Source organism: Macrotis lagotis, chromosome X, assembly GCF_037893015.1.
Source record: "Macrotis lagotis isolate mMagLag1 chromosome X, bilby.v1.9.chrom.fasta, whole genome shotgun sequence".
Taxonomy (NCBI): Eukaryota; Metazoa; Chordata; class Mammalia; order Peramelemorphia; family Peramelidae; genus Macrotis; species Macrotis lagotis.
Window position 1 is genome coordinate 696,083,724 of NC_133666.1, and position 19,675 is coordinate 696,103,398.

A 19,675-nucleotide genomic window follows, 5' to 3' on the forward strand; every position below is an offset into this window, starting at 1 on the left:
GGGACAGAATGAAAGGAGAAAAATAATAATTGGTAGTGGGGAGAAATGGTTGGAGGGAATTAGAAGCAGCAAGAGTAAAATTATGTGGAAAAATATGGAAGTAACTTCTCTGATGGCCTTATAATAATGTGATCCACCCCAGAAACAGAGCTGATGGTATCAAAACACAGACTGAAGCACATATTTTTTTCTTTCTTTTATTTTCTTTCTCATGAGGTTTTTTATTTTTGTGAGGGGAGGGGTATTGTGTTTACTTTAACAACAGGACTATGTTAGTAATGTGTAAATAAATTTTTTAAAAAAGGCAGGGGGAAAAACTTTTCCTGAAGTGTTTTATAACAGGAAGAAAAAGTAGAAATAGCAAAACTTTACCAATTGGTACCTGAAAGGAATTCTAGGAAGAAAAGTGACCAGAATTTTATAACTAAAACTTTGAGAGTAAATACTAAGAGCAATAAGAAAAATATAATTCAAAAATGGCAGTGCCACAATTAGAATTGGTTGTTTGTTGGTTCTTGTCTTTCATTATTGAAAACCAAAATGACATCACTGTCATATGTTACAGTGTGTCTGACTGGCTGATCAGACCAACAAGAGTTTGGAAAGCTTATACCACAGGTTCAGGCACAAATAGTCCATATGAACACCTGGGGTGCTTACTCTAATCTTGTCTTGACTGCAGGCTGGGCTCTCCGCCAATCACAGTAATCAGGCCAGGGTTGGGTAGGCAGATAATTTTTTTTAGGGTGTTTTTTTTTTTTTTTTGCAAGGCAAATAGGGTTAAGTGGCTTGCCCAAGTTAAGTGTCTGAGGCCAGATTGGAACTCAGGTATTCCTGACTCCAGGGCCGGTGCTCTATCCACTGTGCAACCTAGCCACCCTTAGGCAGATTTTTAACATACCTTTTCTAGCCCCTTCCTCACACTAGGAGGTGGGACAGCGTAATCCTTAAAAGGACTAACCAGTAAGCCAGAGGGCTGCCAAAACCCACTACAGCTTTCAGTGGGGAAAAGACCCTATGGCTTGGGTTTCCTTTGTTCAGGGTTGGGACTACAGCTCCCAATGTATCCACACTGGCTGCTTCATCACTGCTTGTCACACCACAGGACTTTGAGATAGGAATGGTAAATGGTATGGGTGATGTGTTTTGATTCACGCATAAATTGGATTTAGGTGAGGCAGAGTTGCATGAAGTCATTGCCCTCGCTCTCTTCCAAAGTCATCATTGTACAGTGGCAAGAGAGAGTCAAGACAACTGATGACAGCTCTAGATGCAATGAATGACCTTGGGGTTTTTAATGTCTAACCAAGCTCCTAGGGTCCACAGCACTTGCTTCCACTGCTTTCATGGCCATTGGAATGAAATGTTCTTATCCACCCATTCCTCCAGTGGAAGACTTCACATGCTTGGACTAGACTAGACACACCCACCAACTCACCTATGGGTTGAGACTCTCAACCTCCTTTAGCCTGCCTGCCAAAATGGTTTACCAGGATGAGCTGTTTACTACAGCTGGGCAGCCCTCACACCGGAGGTACTAGTCTTCCTTAAACACACCCTACATCCCTAAACAATTAGAAGTGGCTACTTTAAAAGATCACAGGTCTTGGAACACTACAGATCACAGAGCAAAAGAATTGGGGTCGTGGACAAAAATAGCATACCTAGCAAAGTTAAGAATCATTCTGAACGGGAAAAAAAGTGGATTTTCAAAGAATTGCCAAGCTTTCAGGATTTTATTGCAAAAAGACCTGAACTTAATAGAAAATCTGACATACAAGAACCAAGAAGAATACAAGGTAAACATCAAAAACAAATTATAAGGATAAATTATTTATTATATATACATGGAAATGTAAACCATAAGGCCAATGTTATTAGTAATTGGATGTTTCAAAGGAAAGATTGGGGTAGAGCTGAGGATGGAATTCTTAAAAGTAAAATGATATAGGGAAAGAGAAAAATAGTTTATTTTATACAAATGATATGTAACAGAAAGAATCAATATAGAGAAATTAGAAGAGATAGTTCTGAAAAACTTACTCTATCAGGAATGAGTTAAACAGAGAACAATATAACATAGAAAGCTATTTATGTCTTAAATTCAGAAAGAAATAAGAGGAGGGGATAGGGAGAGTAATGAGTTAGAGGATGAGGGAATAGCAGAAGAAGGTAGGTAGAAAAAGGTATTGATCCAAAAGGAGGGAGGTATAAAAGGGTATGAAAAGGAGGGCTTCTTGGAAGGGCAGCAGGGTTAAGGAATAGGAGGCAAGGGAGTGAGTAGAGGTAAAGAGGAGTGAGTAGGGGTTGCTGCTTTTAGGAAATGTTATAAAAATGAAAGGTACTTATAAACTAAATATGTGGATATCTATGAATATAAATGTGTATCTATTTGTATAAATGTATATTATACCCATATATTTTCATATATAATATCATATATACAAATATATAATGTGTGTGCGTGTGTGTGTGTGTGTATGTATAAATCCATGCTTAATTGTAGTTGTTCTGGGGAAGGAAGGGAGAGGAAAACATAGGCACAGCAGAGATAGAAGAAAACCTACAAAGAAGCAAAGGATAGACAATTCTGAAAACAACGTGTAGTATTTCTTATATAGACTTCCTTGAAATGGAAATCTGCTGCTTCATATTATGAACCTGCTCATGTTTTTCTGGGTGCATGACAATATTTTTTCCCCTTATTTTGGATCAGTTTTAAAAAAATAAAGTGAATGTTGAAAAAATAAGCAAAAAACCACCACAAAAGTCCTCTGACGCCTAGTAAGGTTTGTGTTCCACTGGAAGGTCTCCCCATATTTACTACATTCATAAGGTTTCTCTCTAGTGTCTCCAGGATTCTCTGATGTTCAATGAGTACTGTTCAAAGGTTTTTCCATTTTCATTCAGTTTATAAGGTTCTCTCCAGGATGAATTTTTTAATGTTATGTAAGCACTCTCCTGTTCGAAGGTTTTCTGATATGTGTGATCTGCTTTGATGTTTACTAAGAAGCATTTTCCATAGAAAGGTCCTTCCACATTCATTACATACTAAGGTTTCTCACCAGAATGTATCATCTGATGGTAAGTAAAACCTGACCTTGAGCGAAAGGCCTTCCCACATTTATTACATTTATAAGATAGCTCCCCACGATGAGTTTTCTGATGTTCAGTAAGGAATGACCTCTCGTGATAGGCTCTCCCACACACCTTACATACATAAAGTTCCTCTCTTGTATAAATTCTTTGATGTTGCCTAAGATGTGTGCTCTTTCGAAAAGTCCTCCCACATTTATTACATTCATAGGGCTTCTCACCAGAATGAATTGTCTGATAGTAAGCAAAATCTGACTGTGAGCTAAAAGCCTTCCCACATTCCTTACATTTAAAAGATTTTTTCCCAGTACAAGTTCTCTGATGTTCAGTGAGGACTGACTTCGTGTGGTAGGCTTTCCCACATCTGTTACAAACATAAGGTTTCTCCCCGGTGTGAAGTCTTTGATGTTGATTAAGATGTGTATTCCTTCGAAGACTCCTCCCACATTTATTACATTCAAAGGGTCTGTCATCAGAGTGACCTGTCTGATGTTTTTGCTTCCAACGGAAGGTCTTCCTACATATGCTACAGTTAAAAGTTTTGTCTCCAATATAAATTCTTTGATGTCGAGTAAGCAATTTCCTTTGTAACAAGGCTTTCCCATATTCCACACGTACATAAGGTTCTCCAATGTGAATTTTTTCATGTTGTCTAAGATGTGTGCTCTTTTGAAAGACCCTCCCACATTTATTACATACATAGGGTTTCTCACCAGAATGAACTTTTTGATGGTAAGCAAAGCCTGACCTTGAGCGAAAGACTTTCCCACATTCTTTACATTTAAAAGGATTTTCCCCAGTTTGAGTTCTCTGATGTTCAGTAAGGACTGACTTCATGTGGTAGGCTTTCCCACATTCATTACATCCATAGGATTTCTTTCTAGTATGAATTCTTTGATGTTGGGTAAGCAGTTTCCTTTGTAAGAAAGCTTTACCACATTCCTTACATATATAAGGTTCCTCTCCAATGTGAATTTTTTGTTGTTGTCCAAGACTTTTCCTGCCTTGAGAGGTTTTCCCACATTTCTCATACTCATAAGGTTTCTTTTTGGTATAATATCTCTGATATTCAGGAAGCACTGACCTCTGGTGGTAAGCCATGCCATATTCATCACATACATAAAGTTTCCCATCAGAATGAATTATCTGATGTTTTGGAAGACGTGACTTCCAATAGAAGGCTTTCCCGCACTCCTCACATGTGTAAAGTTTCTCTTCAAGATAAACCCTCTGATACTGAGTAAGTTTACTATCTAGACAGAATGACTTTCTACTTTCAATATATTCATAAGATTTCCCAGCAGTATGAATTTTCTGGTGTTCCTGAAGTCTTAACTTTTGGTGGAAGAGTTGTCCACATTCATCACATATAAAAGATTTGTTCCCTGTAAGACTTTTTTGGTTTTGTGGAAAATGTTTGTTCTGATAGAAGCTCACCTCACCTTCATTGTACACAGAAGGGTTTTCTACAGCATCTATTCTCTGATGGCCAATAAGGCTGGTATTCTGGAGGGAGGCCTTTCCACAATCACTGAGTGCATGATATTTCTCCTCTCTCTTCTGCTTTCTGTTGAACTTGGACTTGCATTTCCAACTTCGTCCCAATCTGGAGAAATAGGGAACATCACTTATATCACTTGTATCCAAGGATGATTCTTCCAGAAAACTCCCCATCTCGGGGAGTGATTCCTTGATTTCAGGGCTCCTCTTACAATCTGAAAAGAAACACAATCAAATAAGTGTTTCCTGGTACCCATATATTATACTTAGCCCTATGTTTTATCAGGCTCATAAAGAAAATAACTCCCAAATCAAAATACATACCAAATAAGAATACTACTCTCTCTCTGAGTTCAAATCCCACCTCAGACACTTAATAATTGCCTAGCTGTGTGGCCTTGGGCAAGCCATTTAACCCTATTTGCCTTGCAAAAAAACCTAAAAAATAAATAAATTAAAAGAACTGGATAACCTGGACTAAATTAATTTCCTCTTTATTATGATTATATGTCTGGTAGCTCATGGGAATGTCGTAAATATAGTTTGCCTAAATTTTGAGAATTATGGTGAGGAAAGTAGGTGATCCCTATATTGGGCTCCTGTACATTCGAATGCTTAATTTCTAATTGGAGAGGATATAGTTATCATTCTTCATCAATAATCAAGTATTATTTCTACTACATAACTGACATTTAAAATTTTTTTATTAAAAATTTAATTTTTTTCAGGACAGCTAGGTGGCACAATGGATACAGCATCGGCCTTGAAGTCAGGAGGACTGGGTTCAAATATGGTCTCAGACCTTAGTAATTGCCTAGCTGTGTGACCCTGGGCAAGTGTTTAATATTTATTATTTATAAGATTATTAAATCATCAGAACAGCTATATATATAATATCTACTAATTAGATGGTTATATATTATATAATTTCATTGATGATGTTGATTGATGATTGTAAAGGTCTTAGTACAGTGAGTGGCTCATAGTAGGTGCTTTAAAACTAATAACTATGTCCAAATGTAATAACAATGATAATAATTAGGTTTTTATCAATTATATTAAAAAAGCTGATTTTTTTAGACAGCTTGCAGCCTTTGCTTTACAGAAGCTAAGACATCAATGACCCTCTCCCCTTGGGTTAATCACAAACCAAGAAGACAAAGATCAGAATGTATAAAGGCTTCTTCTGCCCTCATGATGCTTCAAGTCCAGGTAGACATAACAACTCATCAGATTGTAATGTATAAGGATGATAGTCTCTGAGGAGCAATTGAGTCACCTATGAATGGGTAACCTTTATTGCCAGGGCAGGGAGCTGAATGAAATCCCTCAACCCTTGTTTTTGGATAAATATGCCTGTGTCTCCCCAGGTTCTGGGTGATCATCTTGGACAGATGTCTCCACCAATGGGCGAATCACAGAGAATAAAACTTCATTTCTAACCTGTATTTTCTGGGATTTTATTTTAAGCCAATATTTTTACAGTTTCAGGGTTCACAATCATTACTACAAAGTATTTAGCCCAGTGCTTGCAGACCGCTGGCACTTAAGACATAAAACTAAAAATAGAAATAATGATAATTCTTACTACAAAACATTTAACCCAGGGCCTGTACCTAGTAGGCGCTTCATACATGTCAGTCATTATAAAAATGAAAATAGTAATAATTTTATTACTATGAAGCCCAGGGCCTGCACACAGTAGGTGCTTCAAACCTATCAACTGTTATAAAATAAAAAATAGTAGAAATAATAACAATAATCATTACCATAAAGCACTTAGTCCAGGGCCTGCACTTCATACATGCAATTTCATAAAACTAAAAACAGTAATAATAATAATAATAACTAATTATCACTACAAAGAATTTAACCCAGGGCCTGTACCCAGTAGGTGCTTCATATATGTGTATCTATCTATCTATCTATCCATATGTATGTGCATATTACTATATACATATTAACATATCTACCAGTGGCCATACAACTGAAGATAGCGCCAATAATTCCATGGAACGCCCCCTCCACAGCGCGGGGCCTGCGCTCCACAGCTGCCGGTACACGATAACTCCAGCACAGGGCAGACCTGCAATACTGACAGAATAATGATCACTCCGGGCGTTACTCGGCCCGGGCCCAGCCCCCCCAAGCCCCCCAGCCCCCCCAGGGCCCCCAGCGAGACCCACTTCCACGGAGGATAAAATCGCGCCTCGGCGGTCGTGGGGCTTCCCCTCAGGGCAGGCCTCACACTCGGCGAGGGGCCCGGCCTGAGCCTTGCGGTCCCCCTGCCCTGCCCAGGCCTACCTGGCCGGTTGGACCCCCGGGGTCCCTCACACTCGGGCCCCCACCACGCGCCTGGCCACGGCTGCCTCGAGCAGCCTGCTCGGAACCTCAGGCCGGGCCGGACTTCCGGGGCGGGGAGCACTTCCGGGGCGGGGCCGGAAGCTGTCCCGGCCCTCGGGGCCTGCACGTCCCTGCCCCCGCCCGGGCCGCCCCTGCCATCTCCACCCCCCAGGCAGAAGCATTTGTTTGATGCACCCATTTCTTGCTTCCCTGCAGCATAAATTCGTTTTGCAGCCAAAGCAGCCCCGTTGGGAGAGCCTTGGCCCCGGGATCCAAGCGCGGGCCGTGAAAGCCAGCGGACCGGAGTTCGAATCCAGCCGCAGACACCCACTAGCTGGGCGACGGGGCAAATCACTGACCTGGCGGCCCGAGCCCCGGCCCTGCCCCATAGCTGGCCACAGGGTGCAGGGCACTCCGGAGGGGGAGGTAAGATGGTGGCGGCACAGCCCCCTCACTCCACCCCAGCTCACGAGCTTGTCAGGGCTCCACCTCCCCGACCTCCTGATCGTCTTCGAAAATGAGGGCCATTGGGGCGGCTAGGTGGCGCAGTGGATAGAGCCCCGGCCCTGGAGTCAGGAGGACCTGGGTTCAAATCCGGCCTCAGACACTTCATAATGACCTAGTTGTGGGGCCCTGGGCAAGCCACTTAACCCCATTGCCTTGCCAAACTCTAAAAAAAAAAAACAAAACTGATATAACAAAATATATGTGAAAGAAAAAGCAGAAAAGGATGAGAAAATGGCACCATGCTTGGTAATGAAGAGAGCGCTGGAAACTTTGGTGTTGGCTGATTGACACAGAAGTCAAAGTGCAAAGACCAGAGGAGGGAATAAGTAAAGTAGAAAGAAAAAGAGAGTAAAATAGCTTTTTCTCAGGGTTTGACTGGGCAAAGGAGGAAAGAAGAAGGGTGATAATGGGGAGAGAATGTAGGACACAATGGAGATTAGAGGAGTTCTGGGGCTGTTTGAAGACAGTAAAGAAGGAGCCAAGAGGTAGGGAGAAGACCAGTGGATAAAGCACCAGCCCTGGAGCCAGGAGTACCTGAGTTCAAATATGTCTTAGACACTTAATAATGATCTAGCTGTGTGGCCTTGGCCAAGCCACTTAACCCCATTGCCTTGCCAAAAAAAAAAACAACTTTAAAAAAGGTATAAAAATGAGGGGGGGTGGGATTGCCAAGTTTCAGTCTGCTGGAGAAGACAAAAGGGACGGGATCAGAAGCACATGTAGAGGATGAAAGTCAATAGAGAACTAGAAGCCTAGAGCATGGGTTCATGGGTTCAAATCCTACTCCTGTACTCACTAGCTCCTTTTGCACCTGTTTCCAACATTGGGCTCTGAGGTCCCTAAAATGTTTCTTCATTCGGCTCTAGTTCTAAGAGGTGGAGATTTCAGACAAACAGCCTCAGCTCCTCCAACTACCCAAGGTCACATGGAGCTGCTGTCTACAGGGACTCCTCTGCCTGTCTCTCATCCACTCACCTGGACAGGGGCTGCTTATGGCATCTTCTTCGGGCACCCTAAGACCTTCCCCTTGTTCCAGCTGAGAGATCACATCTTCTATGGAAACTGCAAGCCCTGGTCATTGAAAATGGGAAAGTACTGAGGTAAAAAAAAGCATCTTAGCATTCAGTTTTCATTTTATTGATATTTTTTCTTTTTTTTAATCTTTATTTAATCTTTATTCTCATTTTGTACAAATAATGTTTTTTATACATTAATAAAATATTCTTGTTTAAGAGTAAACAAAAATACCCCCTCCCCCCAAAATATAGACTCGCTTGAGCGATAAAGTAAAGGGGAGAGGAAAAAAATTAAAATTAAAATTAAAAAAAATAATAGTAATAATTGTAGGTATGGCCAAGTGGCGCAGTGGACGGAGCACCGGCCCTAGAGCCAGGAGTGCCTGAACCCATATCCAGCCCTGTACACCCAACAATCACCCAGCTGTGTGACATGCTAGCCACCCCAACCCCACTGCCCTGCAAAAACTAAAAGGAGGAAAAAAAAGACCCAAAATAAAATAAAATAGTAATAACAGTAGGGGTGGCTGGGTGGCAGACAGAGCACTGGCCCTTGAGCCAGGAGCACCCGGGTCCAAATCTGGCCTCAGACACCCAACAATCACCCTGCTATGCAGCCCCAGGCAGGCCACCCAGCCCCATTTGCCCTGCACCCCCCCAAATAATAATAATAATAATAATAATAATAATAATAAATGTGCTTTAGTCTGCCAACACCACCAACTCTGTCACGGGTGGATCACATACTTTATGATAAGCCCATCACAAAAGTTATTTCCATATTTTTCCACCATTGCCATTGCTGATAGCAACTCCCTCCTTTCTTATTTCTCCACTACCATGTACTATATTTTCTCTCTCTTTTCACTCTGACTCTGTTGTAGGGTATCTTAGTGGTGCAGCAGACAGATCCCTGGTCCTGGGGCCTCTTAGGCCCAGCATCCACCTGGCCCTATGGTCCCAGACGGGCCATCCAATCCCAGCCCCTTGCAAGAAGTAAAAAAGAAAATGTGTTATATCTGACCACTCTCCCCCCATGGTCCATCATCTCCTTCATTCACATCCCCCCCTTCCCCCTGCCCCCCCTCTTACTCCAGATGTCTATACCCCATTGAGTATATATGCTGTTTCCTCTCCTAGCCACCTCTGATGAGAGCGAAGATTCCTTCATTCCCCCTCGCCTTTCCCCCTTCCATATCATTGCAATAGTTCATTGTAATAAAGAAAAATCTTATTGTATGAAATATCTTGGCCTATTCCCCCTCTCCTTTTTCTTTCTGCCATTACATTTCCCTTTTATCTATTGACTCCATTTTTACACCATATTTTATCTTCAAATTCAGCTTTCTCCTGTGCTTCAACTATAAAAGCTCCTTCTACCTGCTCTATTAACTGAGAAGGTACATATGAGTATTATCAGTGTCATTTTTCTATACAGGAATACATGCAGTTCATCATCAAGTCCCTCATATTTTCCCCTTCTCCTCCAATCTCTATGCTTCACCTGAGTCCGGTATCTGAAGATCAAACCTCCTCTTTAACTTTTTGGACTGCTGTTTCCATTTGACCTAAACTGGTTTTTAATCAGTTTAATTTCTTTGGTAATTTTTTTTGTATAGCCATGACCAAGTTGCTGACTTGGTCATCATGGATTTTCCTGCATCTCTCTCATTTCTTTTGCCAGTTTTTCCTCTGCCTCCCTTACTTGATTTTCAAAATATTTTTTGAGCTCTTCCATAGCCTGAGTCTAATTCCTTAGTTTTTTTGAATCTTTGGATATAGAAGCTTGGACTTTGTCATCTTCTGAGTGTGTGTTTTGATCCTCCAAGGGACCAAAGTAATTATCTATGGTTAGATTTTTTTTATGTTTCCTCATTTCTCCAGCCTGTGCCCTGGGTTTTGAGGTGCTTCCCAAGGTTTTGAGTGTTATGGAGCTGTGAGGAGGGTCCCTGCTCTTTGGCAATGGGGGGGGGGGGTCCCAGACTTCGATCAGGGTCTGAATGTGGACAAAGAACAGGAGTTCTGTCCCAAGGATAAAGGAAAGACCTTGACAGTCTCCTCCCACCCCCTTATGTTCTGTGGCCTGAGTGCTCTGGAAGTAGCTGCGGGAAGTAGTTCCCTGTTGGGTGACTCCACAGCCCTGCTTCTGTTTCCTGGGGCTGGGGCTGCATCAAAGGCCCCAGCTGTGCTCAGGGCCATGCTGGCCTGGGCTCCATGCTCTTTCTAACAGGGGTTTCCTACTGATCTTCCAAGTTGTGCTTGGTGATCCCTGGTTTGGGAGGTCTGGATATGGTGCCCTGTAGGCTATTCTTGGAAGCTGGAGCTCATTAGTTCTGACACAGCAGGTTCCCCCTCCAACCCCAGTGGAACAGAGCCTTCTCACGGGTGTTCCAAGTTACCTTGGGCTGGAGAATTGCCTCACTGGGTCTTTTTGTGAGTTCTGCCTCTCCAAAATTTAGTTAGAGTGAAAATTTTAAGGCCTTTGGAGCTTCTTAGAAACAAATCTCTGGTAAATCCTTTCTTCACACACTGATAACTTTTGAAGCTAATCATCATCATCATCATTATCATAATCATCATCATCATGAGTTTTTTACAACTATAGTCCTGGTAAAAAGATCAATTTCCTTAAAACAGTAATCAGCCTTCCCTTTACAGTAGACAAGAAGTCAGTGATTATCTGTCCTTTGTTAATTACGAACTCAGAAAGCAATGATGAGGATGTTGGAAGACTTGTCCTGCCCTTGTAGTGATGAGAAATGGGGTCTCTGAATGAAGATTGAGGGTTAGTGCAAAGTGAATAAATTTACACAAACCCTGGGATTTATTATAGATTGCTGCAATAGAGACAGATTAAAACTTTTTCTCCTCCCAGAGGAAGGTGTGTGGGATAAATGCCACTTAAATAAATTTTGGAAATCTCTCAAGGTATGAAGAGAAGGCTTTATTCATTTCTGGAGAAATGGGTCACAATCACTTAGAGAGATTGAGGCAAAAGCAAAAGGCCAAGAATCACATTTATCCTAACTCGACCCCCCCCCCCCCAACTGACCCACCCTCGTTAATGAGGAATGTGGTCATAAAATCTAAACAGGAAAACAACCCTAGGTAAAAGAGCATAAAATTCAAACTGAAACCAGATTATCTCTTTAGCCCTAGGAATTGAATGATTCTCTGGACATCCACAGATAAGGTGAGGTCAATTGACTCTTAACAATATCCCAGAAGTTTGCTTTGTCAAGGGAGGAGGGGCACATAGTTAACCAGATTCAATCTAAAATATTTTACTGAAGAAATCTCAGACTTTATCCCACTCAAAGGAACAGGCACATGGAGGATAGAAGTGAATAAGAAAAGGCTAGGTGAGGTTGCTTGGGAAACAAAGAGGAGAGACAGTCCGGGAGAGCTGACTGGGCCAGCAAGGGCAGCCTCCTGGTGGGGAGTTTAGGCCAGGTTTTGTAGACTTGTCCATTTTCTGGGTCCTGAGGACAAAGGGGAAAACCCCTGCCCCTTACTGAAACCAGGGAGGAGGTTGGAAGGTGGGGGTTGGGAATGACATGGAACAATGGAACAATAGAAGTCAATTTACATCTCTAGAGCAGATAGCATTCAACTGTGTAATAACCTTTAACAGCATAAAAGATTACAAAATTTGTTTCTAATTACAAATTTCCTATATCCACAGTTCTTTGCGTGGCCCTCAGGATGCTTAAAGTCCAGAGAGAGATAACAATTGCTCAGATAGTGTTGTATAAGGTTGATAGGCTCTGAGGAGTAATTGGGCAGCTTCGTGGTCTGGCCCTTCAGGAGGTTCAAGATTTCCCCCCTTCCATATTTTTGGTTAAATATGCCTGTCTCTCCAGAGAAAGCATTATGGACTTGGAACAAAGACCACAGACTATTACCTTCAAATTGGGGAAAAACCCATTATCTTATTGTGTATTTGACTATCTCATCCGTTATGTTTCTTCCTTACGGATATGATTTCTCTGTCATCACAGCAACTGAGCTCAGTGTACGTGACATGGAACCCATGGAAAGCCTGCCAGAGCGCCTTCTGTGGGGGTGGGGGTGGGGGTGGGGAGGGAAGCGAGATTTGGGGGGAAACTGTCGAGCTCCAGCACATGCCGGGTTTCTTACGAAACCCTCTGCTGTGTCCCGCGGCCGTGGGGGTCACGTGGTCGGCCGGGCTCCCGCCCGCTGGGTGCTGTCGCTTGGCATTCTGACCCAACATCCTTAAGGTTGACAGTTGTGGTTCACATCAAGGAGAGGCCTGGGCCCTGGGCCCGGGCCGGGAAGGGCGGCACAGCCTCAGGGGCTCCGGGGGCGCCTTCCCGCAGTCTGCGGAGCTGCGGCAGCCCGGGACCCCATGGGCCGTGGGAAGGCTGCTGCGGCGCATGTGCAGTGCCTCAGCCCCTCGAACTACCCATCCCAGAAGCCTTTGCATCCGGGGGGGAAAGACCCTTAGCTGTCCCCGAACTGCCTGTACCGGAAGTGCAACCGCACCGGAAGTGTCTTGGCAGGTTGCTCTGCCGCGGTTGCTGGGGCCTCGGACCTCGACCTCGGGGGACCTCGACCTCGGGGGACCTCGACCTCGGGGTCCCTGGCGCGAGCGAGTGAGGTAGGTCAGGGCGGAGTCGGGGGCTTCTGGTGCTCGGGCCCGGCCTCCCCTCAGCGCTCCGAGAGTTCTGCCCCAGGCTGGTCGAGGCTCAGGATGGCGTCACGTGGGGAGGCCGCAGTCACGTGACCAGGACTTTGGGTCAGAAAGTCGGAATAATGTCCTTATAATATTATTGCTGCATAAACTGTGGTATTTTAACAGAACAACACGAATTAAACACCTACTGTGTACCCATCACTATTAATACCTTAACGTCAGCATCGCTGTTGTCGTCACAGTTGTGTGATAAGAATTTTACATGTTCCAACATTGTGCAATACAACAGTGCGTGTAGTTATCATAATGCTATAATACTGATTGTTATAGATAAGATGTATTAAGCACCTAGTGTGTACCAGGCACTGGAGAAAAAGGGTTGCCATCAGCCAAGTTTATAACATATAGCATTATTGTCTATAATAAGTATATGTTAGATATTTATATACGAATAATTATCATAGATTTTATATATAAAACACCTACTCTGTGCTGAGCACTGGACTGAGACCTTTACAGTTATCACCAGCATCTCAATTATATGATATATACAAATTATTGTATATTATAACTGTGTTCTATGTCGTTATTATAATTATAGTACAATAATATAATTATAATAATGATTATTATAAGTATTATTTTTAAAGTACCTACTCTCTGCCAAACACTGTACTGAGACATCTACCATCACCATTGTCATCATCTTAATTGTTTTATAAATATATGATTCTTTTAAATAATAAGTATGTGTTACATGTCATTATTGAAATGTTATAGTAATAGTTGTATGTTGCGTTCTGTGTACTAGCTCTGTGTTAAGAGCTTTATATCATCATCAAAATTATGTAATGCATAATAATTAAATACCATAACTATCATGTATAAGTTTTATAATGACATAATTATTAGATATACTATATTGCAAAAATTATAGCACAGTGCATTAATTATTGCATTGAATATATACTAAACACCTGCTGTGTGCCAGGCACTGTGCTAAACACTTTATTTTATTTTATTTTAGTTTTTTAGTTTTTTGCAACGCAATGGGGTTAAGTGACTTGCCCAAGGCCACACAGCTAGATAATTATTGTCTGAGGCTGGATTTGAACTCAGGTCCTCCTGACTCCAGGGCCAGTGCTCTATCCACTGTGCCACCTAGCCGCCCCTACTAAACACTTTACACAAATGAATAATTACAATCAACATCTTCTGATATTGAGATAAGACCTATTATATGGCAGACAATGTTCCAATTACTTTCTGAAAATTAATTCCTTTGATCTTCTTGACACAACCCTGGGAAATAGGTGCTATTTTATCTCCATTTTTATAATGAAGCAAACCGAGGCTGAGATGAAATGTCTGACCCAGGATCACACAATTAGTAAGTTTCTTGTTGGATTAAAAGCCTGGTCTTCCTGACTCCCTGCCTGATGGTCTATCCACTTGATACTGGTACCATGTTTCTGGACAAACCAATCCATCCCTTCTTGTCTCAGTTTTCATCATCTGTAGAATGGGAATAATTTGGCAGGGTTGCACTGGGGACAAAATGAGATATCCTACAGGAAGTACTAAAACTTCTCTTTGGGTGGTTTCCTCTCCCCTGGGTGGGGTTTCTGAACAAGGTTCTTTTACATTTTGGTAGAGTTTATTTCCTTTGCAATCCTGTGTTTTATTGCATGCATTTAAAAACATAATGCTGAGGAGTCCATGAGTTTTCCTGCTCTGCTACCCATCAATCTCTGCCAGGGTTAAGGAGCTCTTTTTTAAAAAAATATTTTTATTTTTATTTTTATTTTATTTTTTTCCAGTTACATATAAAGATAGTTTTCAACATTTATTTTTGTAAGATTTTGGACTCCAAATTTTTGTCTTTCCCTTCCTTCTACCCTCCCCCCCCACTCCCCAACATAGCAAGAAACTTGATTATATTTGTACAGTCATTGTATACTTGTGAAAGAAGAACTGAAAGAAAGGGGGGAAATTATGAAAAATAAACAAAAAAGATTTTTTTAAAAAGTGAAAATAGTGTATTTTAATCTGCCTCCATATTCCATAATTCTTTCTCTGGATGTGAATGGCATTTTCCATTGTATGGCTTTTAGAATTATCTTAGATCCCTGTATGGTTGAGAAGAACTAAGTCTAACAGTTGATCATCACAGAATATTGTTACTATGCACAATATTCTCTTACTTTTGCTCACTTCACTCAGCATCAATTAATATGTCTTTCCAAGTTTTTCTGAAATCATACTACTGGGGCAGCTAGGTGGCACAGTGGATAGAGCACTGGCCCTGGAGTCAGTTGGGTGAGAGTCTGAATTCAACCTCAGATACTTACCATCTACTAGCTGTGTAACCTTGAGCAAGTCACTTAACCCTGATTGCCTCGCATCCATCTCCAGGGCCATCTCCAGGGCCATCTCCAGTTGTCCTGATTCCTATCTGAACCCAGATGTTTCTAGAGGAGAAAGTGAGGCTGGTGATTTAGCACTGTTCCCCTCACTCAAATCCAATTCATGGGCTTGTCATGGCATCACATCCTTGATGTTGTGGTCTTTTTGAAAATGAAGGACAAAATATAGCACAATCTGTTGAGCCATTCCCCAATTGATGGACATCCCCTCAATTTCCAATTCTTTGCCACCACAAAAAGAGCTGCTATAAATGTTTTTTTTTTTTTTGTTGATGTGGGCTATTTTCCTCTTTTTTTATGATCTCTTTGGGATACAGACCTAGTAGTGGAATTGCTAGATCAATACCACATTTTGTAACGTTTTGGACATAGTTCCAAATTACTATCCAGAAAGGTTGTATCAAGTTCACAACTCCACCAACAGTGTATTAGTATACTAGTTTTCTTATATATTCACCAATATTTATCGTTTTCTTTCTGTCCTTTTATCCAATCTAATAGTATGAGGTGGTACCTCAGAGTTTTCTTAATGTGCATTTCTCTAATCTGTAGTGATTTAGAGCATTTTTTTTTGTGACTGTCTTTTTAATGTCTTCCTCTGAAAACTGCCAGTCTTATATCTTTTGACCATTTATAAGTTGAGGAATGACTTGCAGTCTTATAAATTTGACTCCATTTTCTATATATTTAAGAAATGAGACTTTTATCAGAAACACTGTAAAAAAAATATTGCTTATTTTCTACTTTTATTCTGATCTTGATTGTAATGATTTTGCTTGTGAAAAATCTTTTTAATTTAATGTAATCAAAATTATCTGTTTTATGTGAATGTCTGTTTTTTACTTTGGTCGAGCTATACTCCAGACCTCAGACACCATTGTTTCTCTGCTTGGTGTGATCCTCCTCCCCTTTTGCTGGATTCTAGAGGGCTTCCATACTGACCATCTTAAATGATTGATCCTGAACTGTCTGTGGCCATCCCTGTCCTGACAGACAACCTGCACTGCCACATTCCTGGGCATAGCCTTTGAGCGAGCACAATCTGCTTGCCAACCTCCTTCCAAACTGACTTCTCAGAACTCTGATTTTTGTCCAGCCTGTAACCTTCACTTGACCTTCCCTCTCCTGTTTCTTGTATTTGTGTCTTTTCTCCTGTGCTTGGGCTCCCTGCCTACCTCTGCCTTTCAGAATCCTTGTCTTAAAAGTTGCCTCTACTGACAGAGATGCCTTTCCTGACCTGGTGGTGTTTAGCTGTTTTCAGTTGTGCCTGACTCTTTGTGACCCTATTTAGGGGTTTTCATGACAAAGATACTGGAGTGGTTTACCATTTTCTTCTCAAGCTCATTTTACAGATGAGGAAGCTGAGATCAATAGGGTCAGCCTCACTCCAGACCCAATATTCTGTGTCTAAGGAGACAACTAGCTACTCTTCCCCTGACCTTAGGTTGTCTTGATGTGCCTCTTGAGTCTTTACCTTTAGTTGAAATCCTTGAGGTTCAGGAGGCTCTTAGTGATGTCCTTCTGTCCTCAGTGTCTGGTACTGCAATTTATTCAGTGTAGATGTTTAATAGTGGGTAAATTATGTTCTGGGAGCAGAGTCCGAGGGCTTTAAGCAAGCTAAAACTCAGCTGGGGTGGGGGAGGGGAGTGATCTTGGACCAGAGAGGCAAAGCCTACTCTGTTGGGAGCCAGGGGCTCTAAGCTGCTTGACACATTTGCGGCAAGAAGACTCAAGGTGGCCACACCGCCTGATGGAACAACATTTCCTTCTTCAATATATATAGGGATTTCATGTATACCAATATTTATAGGTCTATTATTGGTTGCAATACTTACTCATCCTAATAGTGGAATGACTATAAAGGAAGGATTCCAGAGAAATTCCCTGAATAAAACAGATTGTAAACTCTGTCCAAATTTAACAGGACTGCCTCTCCCTGAGGCATACAAAAGGTTTCAGAAATCTCTGGAAAACTCAACACTGGGAATTCCAAGGAGATGTCAGAATATATACAGGGAATACAGATACAAGATGGGTCAGATAGAATTCCAGGGAAATTAACAGGTTTGCTCCCCTTACCATGCACAGAAATATATGAAAAAGATGGTGAAAGAATAGTTAGTACAGGTGACTGATATGTGAACTCTAACAGCCTTAGTTTATTTGGAGAGAATAAAAAAGTCACAGAAACCATGGTTTCTACCAACAAGGGCTGAAAGGAAAATTGGTTATTGTAAGAGTCAACAGATGGGTGGACAAACATAACGACTCTCACTATAGATTGTTAAGAGAGTGTATCGAAGAACATTACTTACACAGAAAATATAAAAAACATGGAGCGGCTAGGTGGCGTAGTGGATAAAGCACCGGCCCTGGAGTCAGGAGTACCTGGGTTCAAATCTGGTCTCAGACACTTAATAATTACCTAGCCGTGTGGCCTTGGGCAAGCCACTTAACCCCATTTGCCTTGCAAAAACCTAAAAAAATATATTAAAAAACATTCCATTAAATGAATTGCTTAATTAATAATTTTAAATGGAATTAACAATTTTACAATGCAGTAATAAACTAGGTAACATACAGGTTGCGGTCATCATAGTCTGAGCAGGGATAAAAAAATCAATTAACTATATGATTGATAATGAAACTTGTAACTACATGATTAAACTTGTAACTATATGAATTACATGATTGATAATGAAAATTGTATACTTTTGTAATCAAGGAAATGATCTTAGCTTGCTTGCTTGATGCATACATGATTCTGAGACTTTATAGTCTTATTTTTATAAATAAATCTGAGCAGCAGACAGTCAGTCAACCTGCTCCTGCATTTAACCCCTTTGTTGACTCAACTCATTTCTCCAACTTTATCCCTCCTGTCAGGTTCCAAGGACCCCGCGGAGGCTGGACCCCTGCAGACTGGCTCTGAAAACGCTGAGGAGATTGTTCGAGCTCAAGGACATCCCATTATTCCAGTTATTCTTTTTCTTGCTATGATCTCTATCCTCACTTTTCAGGTACCTAGTGTTACTTGTGATACTTATTGGAGCTTTGTTCCCAAACCACCGCTTTTTCATGTGACTCCTTGGTCTTTACCTGTGCCTGTATTTTCTAATAATTCTCTCCTTATGGGAGGAGATTCTGATTCCTTTATTATCCCTCAGAAATCCTATAATTTCAATTTTTCTGGGTTCATTCATGGACCCCCTATCTGCTTATCCTTTATTCCTAAACCTTATAAAACTTGTATTCCTGTAGGCCTTAGATCATTTCTCACTGATGCTCCCACTACTACTAAACTCAGAGCCTTCTGGGTTTTAGTTACTTCTGTTCCAGTGACTTCTACATCTTCTTACATTCTGAAAGCTTCAAAAATTTCTAGGCCTTCTTCTCTCATATTTTGTGGAGAATTGTCACTCATTGATGAAGAATGGGCTCTGATCCATCCTGTTAAAGGATTCCCTTCCTGGAAAGCTTGTGGATATAAACGTGGTGTTGCCTACCCTTTTACTAATACCAAGTACTCAGTTACTGATTTTTCAATATCGAGCCCCTTCTTTAATTACAGACTTTTTAATGACTTTAGACATTTTAATAATGCACAATTGTTTAATTGGACAGCTTTAAATTTGATTATCAAACCCCTCAAGCCTATTAATAGGGTTTTTCTACTCCAATTTTGTATCTCTCTCTCTCTCTTAATAACACTCCTTTTGCACAGCCCTCTCTTTCCAAACTTTCTATGGCATCTCACCCTTTAAAAATGTAACATCCGACTCAAAAATATATGTCCTATTTTGTTAGATCATGTGTTTCAGCGCCTTTTGCTCTCTTGTTAGTTCCATCTGATGCTGATTTTATTATAAAAGAAATGTCTCCAGATTTATTTGTTGTTAACTGCACCACCTGTATAATTTCTAATTGCATTGATTCTAAATCTAATGTAAATGCTGTTATTGTAATCCATCAACCCTCTTTTGTTCTGCTCCCTACTACCCTTAATGAGACCTGGTCTGATGATTCTGGGTGATTTGCTTTAGACGTTATTAGTAATGCTCATTCCTGGCAGAAAATATTTATAGTCTCCCTGATACTGGGAGTCTCTGCCTTAATTGCTATTATAACTT

The 19,675-nt window shown here is 41.2% G+C and overlaps 2 protein-coding genes across 6 annotated transcripts in view; one reads left to right on the forward strand and one right to left on the reverse strand.

Annotated features, from left to right (window-relative positions):
- Positions 1–1,735: 1,735 nt before the first annotated feature.
- On the reverse strand, positions 1,736–12,696 carry LOC141499613 (uncharacterized). Its single transcript, XM_074202286.1, has 4 exons — positions 12,439–12,696; positions 6,783–7,351; positions 6,570–6,682; positions 1,736–4,811 (listed from the first exon to the last, which is right to left on the reverse strand). The coding sequence occupies exons 1-4, from the start codon at positions 12,694–12,696 to the stop codon at positions 3,052–3,054; spliced, it is 2,700 nt and encodes an 899-aa protein (XP_074058387.1). The 3' UTR covers positions 1,736–3,051.
- The window catches only part of LOC141502021 (uncharacterized), a 43,522-nt gene continuing 30,837 nt past the window's right edge, over positions 6,991–19,675 (forward strand). For 2 of the 5 annotated variants that reach the window (XR_012472366.1, XR_012472367.1), the window contains exons 1-2: positions 12,949–13,083; positions 18,432–18,565. The gene's annotated coding sequence lies outside the window, so the exon portion shown is untranslated. Of the gene's footprint in view, positions 7,366–8,312; positions 8,547–12,943; positions 13,084–18,431; positions 18,566–19,675 lie in introns of those variants that run through there. The other 3 variants (XM_074206553.1, XM_074206554.1, XR_012472368.1) reach the window with 3 other exon arrangements.

Coding starts and splice junctions, on each gene's coding strand:
- LOC141499613 (XM_074202286.1), bottom strand. CDS start 12,696: ATGTTGGGTCAGAATGCCAAGCGACAGCACCCAGCGGGCGGGAGCCCG. Junction 7,352..12,438: donor ATGACAGAGAAATCATATCC/GTAAGGAAGAAA, acceptor CCCCCTCCGGAG/TGCCCTGCACCCTGTGGCCA. Junction 4,812..6,569: donor CTTCAGTTGTATGGCCACTG/GTAGATATGTTA, acceptor GTTTCTTTTCAG/ATTGTAAGAGGAGCCCTGAA.